Source organism: Ascochyta rabiei, chromosome 10 (genome assembly GCF_004011695.2).
Source record: "Ascochyta rabiei chromosome 10, complete sequence".
NCBI lineage: Eukaryota > Fungi > Ascomycota > Dothideomycetes > Pleosporales > Didymellaceae > Ascochyta > Ascochyta rabiei.
The window spans coordinates 1,819,564-1,827,811 of NC_082414.1; the positions used below are offsets into that span (position 1 = coordinate 1,819,564).

The 8,248-nt window shown below is 38.9% G+C and overlaps 1 protein-coding gene across 1 annotated transcript, besides 27 other annotated features; it reads right to left on the bottom strand.

Moving 5' to 3' along the window:
- Positions 1-75: part of a dispersed repeat that runs on past the window's edge.
- Positions 74-975: a mobile genetic element.
- Positions 976-3,149: a mobile genetic element.
- Positions 1,474-1,511: a tandem repeat.
- Positions 2,015-2,065: a tandem repeat.
- Positions 3,148-5,015: a mobile genetic element.
- Positions 3,942-4,204: a mobile genetic element.
- Positions 3,942-4,240: a mobile genetic element.
- Positions 3,942-4,276: a mobile genetic element.
- Positions 3,948-4,273: a mobile genetic element.
- Positions 4,293-4,450: a mobile genetic element.
- Positions 4,455-4,858: a mobile genetic element.
- Positions 4,532-4,563: a tandem repeat.
- Positions 5,016-5,320: a mobile genetic element.
- Positions 5,321-7,186: a mobile genetic element.
- Positions 5,974-6,149: a mobile genetic element.
- Positions 6,286-6,551: a mobile genetic element.
- Positions 6,286-6,578: a mobile genetic element.
- Positions 6,286-6,611: a mobile genetic element.
- Positions 6,289-6,380: a mobile genetic element.
- Positions 6,289-6,545: a mobile genetic element.
- Positions 6,292-6,524: a mobile genetic element.
- Positions 6,322-6,527: a mobile genetic element.
- Positions 7,185-7,237: a mobile genetic element.
- Positions 7,238-7,242: 5 nt separating this feature from the next.
- Positions 7,243-7,378: a dispersed repeat.
- Positions 7,379-7,496: 118 nt separating this feature from the next.
- Positions 7,497-7,814, bottom strand: EKO05_0006711 (uncharacterized protein; the record flags this gene model as incomplete). The annotated part of the gene is made up of 1 exon (XM_059636858.1): positions 7,497-7,814. One exon carries the CDS (start codon positions 7,812-7,814, stop codon positions 7,497-7,499), a length of 318 nt encoding a protein of 105 aa, XP_059492841.1.
- Positions 7,690-7,830: a dispersed repeat.
- Positions 7,831-7,847: 17 nt separating this feature from the next.
- Positions 7,848-8,248: part of a mobile genetic element that runs on past the window's edge.

Sequence of the window (8,248 nt, forward strand, 5' to 3'; positions counted from 1 at the left end):
TAGTTTTGGACAATTTTGGTGGGGTTTTGAGTGATCCGCTCGATCGTGTGATCCGCTCGACCGTGGAGTACGTTATCTTGTATTAGAAATTTGTTAAGCTAATACACCTACTAAAGTTCCCTGTTATTATTATTTCTTTAGCAGCTATAAGTGCTATATTATGCTAGGTAGTCTAAAACGTCTAAAGTATGCTAAGTGTATAAAGGCTAGCAAGCTATATATAAATATGTCTTAGGCGTTGTTAGATAAAACTAATAAAGAGTATAAGAAAAAGGTAGAAGAAGACAAGTTACTCCTTATAACTGTAATTACGCAATTATTGCGTAATAAGAAATTGCTAAAATAGGTGAATAAACGCGTGTAGTAAAAGGCGCTATGTTTAGTAAATAGAATAGTTAAGGCTAGCAACTTAGACCTAGCTAAGGAAGTTAATCCTAACTGTTCTGCAGCGTCTATTGGCATATATGCCTTGCCAGCTACCTAGAGTACTCTTAGCTTAATTAAGAAGTTTGTAGCAAATTATAGTACTTGCATACTAATTAGCAGTAGCTTATAAGGTACGCAGGTGGTTCCTATATGTTTTCTAAGTCTAGGTGTCCTAACTATTTAACTAGATACCTTTGTTAATTACTCTTTCCCTTATATATTACTATTCTTTTAACTTCCTATTTATCTTTGGTATTAGCTTAATAATAGAAGTTCTCCTAGATAGGCGTTCTAGGGTTAACTAGTTCTTATAGCAATATGTGGAACACTAGATAGATCTTAATATCCTTTAGCAGATTAAGTCTATAGTTAACTAGGCTTATCTGCTTAGTAATAAAAAAGGGTCCAACTTTAACGTAGTCTAGATTTTTTTATTAGTCTTTATGTGTAAAGGTTTTCTATAAGAAGATAGACTTTATCCCCCTCTTTTAGCTAAGGTGCTGTTTTTCTATTCTAGTTAACATATAAGATTGCTTGTTCATAAGCCTTTGTTAGATTGGATGGTAAGGGTAATAAGTTGATGATGATGTATTAATTTTCTGTTATTGTTCTATGTGAGGGTTATTTTCGTCTTATCTAGGTTCTAGTAGGGGCCTCTGCACAGGTTCTTAGCAGGTATATTACCTAATCTATTTCTCTAATACCTTTTATTTAACATACCCCCTTAGCTTAGAATCCTATTATAAGCTGCGTAAACTAGTTAATGAACTCTTTAACGTAAGGTCCTCTAGTTACTCTTACATCTTCCTAAGCAGGATATCCCTTAATATACCCTTCTAGCCCTTAACAAGTCCTAACTAATTAGAAAATCTAGCCTATTTGTTAATTAGTAACAACTTTATAAATGTATCTGCAATTATATTGTTAGATAGGATATATTCTACTTTAATTATTTTATAGTTTACTTCTTATTATAACTAGTAAGTTATGTATATTAACATGCTAAAGCTTAGTTTATATCTTAGTAACGTCTGTAGTAACTAGATATATTATCTATATATTATTATATTTTATTATTATTATTAGGTTGCTTAGGGTTACCTAAAGCTCTTTTAATAGTTAAGAGGTAAATATTGCTTCCTTAGCTACTTAAGACAGTGCTAGGAGCTTAGCCTCAGTAGTTAACGTTGTAACAGCATCTTGTTTGTTTGCTCTCTAGGCAATAAGTCCTTTAAATAGCTTAATAGCGTATCCTTAGGAGCTCTTTTAGTCTACAGTGTTGTTAGTAAATAATTTATTACTTATAACTTAAAGTCCTTTACCCTGTCTAAAGTTAAGTAGCAGATTTCTTCTCTTCTGTAGGTATAGGAGCACTTAGTTAGCAGCGTCTTAGTGTTTATTACTTAGGTTAACTAGAAAGCGTGTAAGTTGCGACGTGGCAAACGCTATATTAGGTTAATTAGTTACTACTGCAAATATTAGGGATCTAATCTTTTACTAATATTAATTTATCTCTGGTAGTTTAGCTAGACTGTTCCTAGGCTTAAGTTTAATTCTAGATATTAGCGTATTATGCCTTATGTCCTGTCTAGTTACTAATTAACTAATCTTATTAACGTATGTAGCTTATAATAATTAAATTGTCTATTACTGTCTATTACGTTAGACTTCTACACTAAGAAACTATTATATTTTATCTCTTCTAGTGTATAGGTATTGCTCCTGTATCTGTTTAATAGCCTTATCTGCCTCTTATTTGTACTTTAGGTGGTACGTAATTTTAATATTGTCTACGTAGAAGAAGATAATTATTCTATTCTTAATTATATAGAATAGCTCTTATAGTACTTGTTTAAATCTAATTCTAGCTAATATTGCTTTAAATTCCTTCTACTATAGTAGAGAGGAGATGTAGAGTCTGTATAGGGCTTTCTATACCTTTAGTAAGGTGCCTATTGTCTAGTATCCTCTTAGTATCCTTATATATATTTTGTAGTTAATAGCTACATAGACAAACGCATTTATAACATCCTATTATTTTAGTTTAAGATTATATTTTGCAGTAATTGCTATTAGTATTCTAAGTAATTAGCCTGTAAGTGTTACTGTATATATGTCTTATACCATAATATTATATTATTAGTCTTCTTTAACTATAAGCCTTACTTTATACTTATTAAGGTAGTAGTATTTATTAAACTTATATGTATAGACCTATATACACTTAAGTATTTATTATCTAGACTTTTAAACTAGAGCTACTAGAAATTTAGTCTATAACTCTATTTGTTTGTAGCTTTATAGGTATTTATTTTCTGCTTATTTAAACATCTTATAGAGAGGGTGCCCCTCTAGCCTTAAGTATACTGTAGGTAATAGTAGGAGTTTGTCCTAATACAGTTTAAATCCCTTTACTATAATCCTCTTTAATTAAGCTTTATAAAAAGGTTTTTCTATATATTAACTAAGGTGTCCCGCCTTAGCACCTGCTATAAATGCAGCTGCCTACAGCATTGTTACAGATGTTCCTTAGTCTTGTTTAAATTAGTCTGTTGTCTTATTGTGGCTTATCTATTTAGTTGGGAATACTGCTAGCGAAGGAGTTAGTAGAGGCGTTAGGTATGCCTTTATAATCTTCCTGCCTTAATAATATTAGGGTTGTTTAGTATACAGAGTATCCTCCTATGTTATCTTATTCTTATAGAACGTTTTAGTTTTAGGTAACGTACCCTACGGGCGAGCCGCTCAACGGGCGAGCCGCTCACTTTTGCCAAGCCCCCACCAAACTCCACCCTATTATGGCCCAAAACAACCTAGTTTGGTGCTGTAAAGTGCAGTATGGCCTGTAATACTATTTAGAAACTACTTCTACCTCTTTCTGACACGTTCGCGCGTTGTGTCCTGTCTGATTGCACTGTCCACAGCGTCTTTGGGAGGGCTCACCTCCTTCAGCGCGCACCTGCTTCTTTGCCTTCTTCCTATTACTACGCGCCCTAAACTCCTTCAGAGTTGTTAATTGCAGGCCATCCTTAACTGTTAGGGTCCCTTCTGCCTAAACTTGCTTTCTTTTATGTAATTTTTGTTGTGTGGCTGCCTTATTAGTAGCTTAAAGCTGAGTAATCTCCTGTTGCGCCAACACTAGCTTATGCGCAATTATTGCTGCCCCTTTTGCTACCTTCTTAAACGCCTTAACTATAGAGGTAGGCGAACTATCTATATGCCTCTAAATCCTTGTCTTTACAAGCGTTAATTGCGACCTAAGTTTAAGGGTGTTGCTTAGGGTTTGCGACTGCCAGAGCTTGTTGTTGACAGGTAGTGGTGGTGATAGAGTGCGCAACTTCACATCAAGGGCCATTATGACCCAGTCTGGGTCAAATGGGACTAATCCAGCACCTCAGAACCCTTCCTAGATGTTCTTAGAAGTAATTGCAGCATTGTAGGCGCGTATAAAGCATGGCAGGAACTCTGTCTTTGTAATGTAGTTAATCTAGTTGCGTATAAGTATTTTGGCTTAGCGCCTATACGCCTTCTTTAAAGCAGCAAAACAACCTACATTAAGGGGCTGTGTAAGGTGTAATAAGTAAGGAGGCAAACAGAGAGCAATAATCTTGTTATCCTTGCAGTATTGCTGGAATTTAAGAGAGTTGTAGCTCTTATAACTATTAATAATAAGCAAACGGTAGGTGCTAATAGTACGCTCCTTTGTATGCCTGTTAAAGTGCTTCAACCAGTTAAGACCAAGCTTGTTGGTAGTCCAGCCGTTATTAGAGACTCTAATAACCCAGTCGTAAGGCAGATCCTCTTCTTTGTACCAGGCAGAAAGGTGGTAGTAGGCTTTAAAGATAAGGAAGGCTAGAATAGCCTATCCTTTGGCATTGATGCTCACTATAGCCGTAGCCCACTCTCGGTTGCCTGGCTGGATAGCCTTTGGCCGACCCTGTCGTTCTGAAGCTGTAACAACTGCTCCTGGGGAGATCTGGCCTATTATAAAGCCTGTCTTGTTGAAGTTGTACGTGTCTTCATCCTAGATGCCATACTTAGCTTTGATGTTAGCTACCAGGCCAAACCAGCCCTGTAGAACCTCAGAATCCTTACAGAGGGCTCTCTTGTAGTTGTACTTGCAATTAAACTTGACTTTAAGCTCTAGGTGTTGCTTAACAAACGTACTGGGCCAGTTTACGCTAATAGGGCCTAGATTGCGCTTAGCGCGCAAAGAATTGGCTATAGTAGCTATATCTAAGAGCTGAGGGGAAAATCCTCGCGCATCTAGCTCAAGAACATGCTTAATAATCACCTCCTCCTTATTGTTGTCCAGCTTCTGTGAGTTGGCTATAGAATCTGCGCGTGAAGGTCGTCCTGTGTGTCGGTTGCTTAGTGTCTTTTGAGGGACCCTGTAGATAGCTGCAGCGCGTCGCTGAGAGAGTTTCGCGTCTTATTTAAGAGCCTGGAGCGTAAGCTGTATCTAAGCTTCCTTTAACGCGTCTAAATGGTGTTGTTAAGAAGACATTGGTGTAGGAGGAGAAGTTTGGTGGGGGCTTGGCAAAAGTGAGCGGCTCGCCTGTTGAGCGGCTCGCCCGTAGGGTACGTTATATAGCTCTGTATAGCTAGGAGTTTAACTCTGCTAATCTAAGTTGTAATCTCCTTTAACATGTTGTGCATAAGGTTATCTATAATATCCTCTTTTTTACTATTGAATATTGTTTCTTAATTAAACACTATATTACAGGTGCTAATTACTTTAGCTATTAATAGGACCTAGATTTAGTATATGTTGGTAGACTAATATTCTACTAAGTATCTAATCTATACCTTTAGGTCTAGTCTTTATAGCCTTAATTATCTTTAATAGGTGTTATTAGTTATAGTAAATGCTTTGCATCTGTATACTCTTAGGTAACGTACTCCACAAGCGAGCTGCCCACCTAAGCGAGCTGCCCACTTTTGCCAAGACCACACTAAACTTCACTCAACTCATAATGCCTCAACGCAGCAACCTACTAAAGCCTTTTAATGAAACTGATATACAGCTTGCTCTTTAGGCAATTAAGTAAGACGCAACGCTAAGCGTGCGACGCGCAGCAGCAATCTACAAAGTTCCTAGAAGAACACTAGACACTTAACGCGCAGGAACGCTCTCTTAACACAATTGCAAGCCTAACATGATAAGGATAACTAGCACTAAAGAGGAGGTGATTGTCCAGCATGTACTGAAGCTAGATAAGCGAGGATACTTGCCCTAGCTTGCTAATATAGAGGATATAGCCAATTCTCTGCTTACTAAGCGCTATTAGACCCCTGTTAGCAAGAACTAGGCTGCCAACTTTGTTAAACGTCGGCTAGAGCTTAAAGTTAAGTTTAATTGCAAGTACAACTACAAGAGAGCGCTTTGTAAGGATCCTAAGGTGATTAGCAACTAGTTCTAGCTTATGGAGAATACCAAAGCTAAGTATAGTATCCTAGATAAAGACACCTATAACTTTAACAAATCTGGCTTTATAATAGGCACTATATTAACAGGAGCTGTTGTTACAGGCTCTAAGCGTTAAGGGAGACCAAAGACAGTGCAGCAGGGCGACTGTGAGTGGACAAGTATTATCCAGGGCATTAATGCAAAGGGCTGGTCTATCCCACCCTTCATTATCTTCTCTAGCAAGCACTACCTCTTAGCCTGGTACAAGGAGCCCAGTATACCTAACAACTGGGTTCTTAATGTCTCTAATAATAGCTAGACTAACAATAAGCTTAGAGTTAAGTGGTTGAAGTACTTTAATAAGCACACAAAGGCGCGCACTGTTAGTAGCTACCAGCTGCTTATTCTGGACGGCCACAAGAGCCATAACTTGGTTGAATTCTACTAGTACTGTAAGGAGCACAAGATTATCACTCTGTGCATGCCTCCACACTCGTCGCACCTGCTGCAGCCACTTGACGTGGGTTGTTTCTCCCCATTGAAGAAGGCCTATGGCCGCCAAGCCGAGCGGCTAATGCGCAGCAAGATCACGCGTATTACTAAACTTAAGTTCTTACCGTGCTTTAAAGCTGCTTTTAATGCTTTAATTACCAATAGCAACATACAGGGAGGATTTAGAGGCGCTGGTCTGGTCCTATTTGACCCAGAGGCTGTAATATTAAAGCTTAAAGTACGCCTGCGCATACTAACACTACCTACTATAGACAACAGCACATAGGAGTCTAAAACACCAAGCAACACCCTAGAATTTGGGTCTTAATCAAATCTGATTTGAGAGAGGATTTAGAGACACGCTAATAGCTCACCAACGCCCATAGTTGACGCCCTTAATCAGCTCACCAAAGGAGCAGAGCTAATGGCGCATTCACTGGTTTTAGTGCGCAACCAGGTTGCTGACCTACAGGCAGCTAACGAGGCTGCTACACGTCGTAAATCACACAAAAGAAAGCAAATCTAGCGTAAAGGGACACTAACGTTTAGTAAGGGAGTGCGGCTAACTACTCTAAAGGAGTTTAAGGCCTGTAGTGATGGGAAGAAGGCAAAGAAGAGGTCACGCGTTGATGGGAGCACTCAGTCTTTAAGGCGCTGTGGCACATGTAGCAAGACAGGGCATAACGCGCGAACATGCAGTAAAGATGCGCAGAGTACTATAGACTAGTACAGCTTACTATTTAGTACAGTATATTGCTGCTGTGTACTATAGTATCACGAAGTAGTTGTGGTGTTGGTGTGGTCTTGGCAAAAGTAGGCAGCTCGCTTGGGTGGGCAGCTCGCTTGTGGAGTACGTTAAGCCTAGTTTAGTTTTTAAGGTTTAGTAACTATGCTATTTATAGCAGCTATTGTCAAGGCCACGGCTCTGCCCACTGTGCCAAGCATGCCTCAAAAAGGTAACAATGTTCACTTTAATAGTGAGACAGCGGCCAGAACAGTACTTATATGCCCTACAGGTCAGAGGTGGACGCATCCACATGCCTAAGGCTGAGAGTAAGGCTAAGAGCCTTACAATATCTCCCCTCTTAACAAGGGCCTAACCCAGGCCAACCACCTCTGGTTACAGGTTCTGACGTGCTACTACACTTAGAAGGATCTCTCTCTTATCCTAAGTACTGGACCTTCCAGCAGCAACGGCACTAGCCCACGTAATGGGGCTGTGCCTCAGCTCACCCACAGATGAGCCGGCTCGGCTGAGACTGGACCCGTGCGGGGTAGTCAACCATCTGCCAGGTGGACCAGGTCTGCCAGCATGAATCGAACCCACGCACGCTATAGCCATCAAAGTGAGCATAACGTCAAGGCCACGGCTCTGCCCACCGTTCCAAGCATGCCTCAAAAAGGTAACAATGCTCACTTTGATAGTGAGACAGCGGCCAGAACAGTACTTATATGCCCTACAGGTCAGAGGTGGACGTATCCACATGCCTAAGGCTAAGAGTAAGGCTAAGAGCCTTACAGCTATATGCGTAAAGAATATTTTATATAGTAATCTCTACTTATTTAGATAATTTAGCGTCTAATTGTATAGGTATACTGCTGCTCTAGTAATTTCTAGCTAGAGTTCCTATAGTAGATTTACGTCTAATTAAATTACATATACCTTCTCTTTAATTACACCCCCTAAGCATTTAGCTTCTCTATTTTAAGCTTATATATCTAGAGCCAAAGGCTTAAATCTTATTAAGAGGGACTTGCACTATCTCTTAACCTCTTATTTAACTATAACAATTTTGTTGTCTATCTTAATTACTTTAACTGTAATATTAAACTGTTTCTTTAAGAACTAGATAAAGATCCTAAGTAGACAGATAATAGATCTTACAGGCCTGTTGTCTTTAAAGTAGAATTCCTACACGT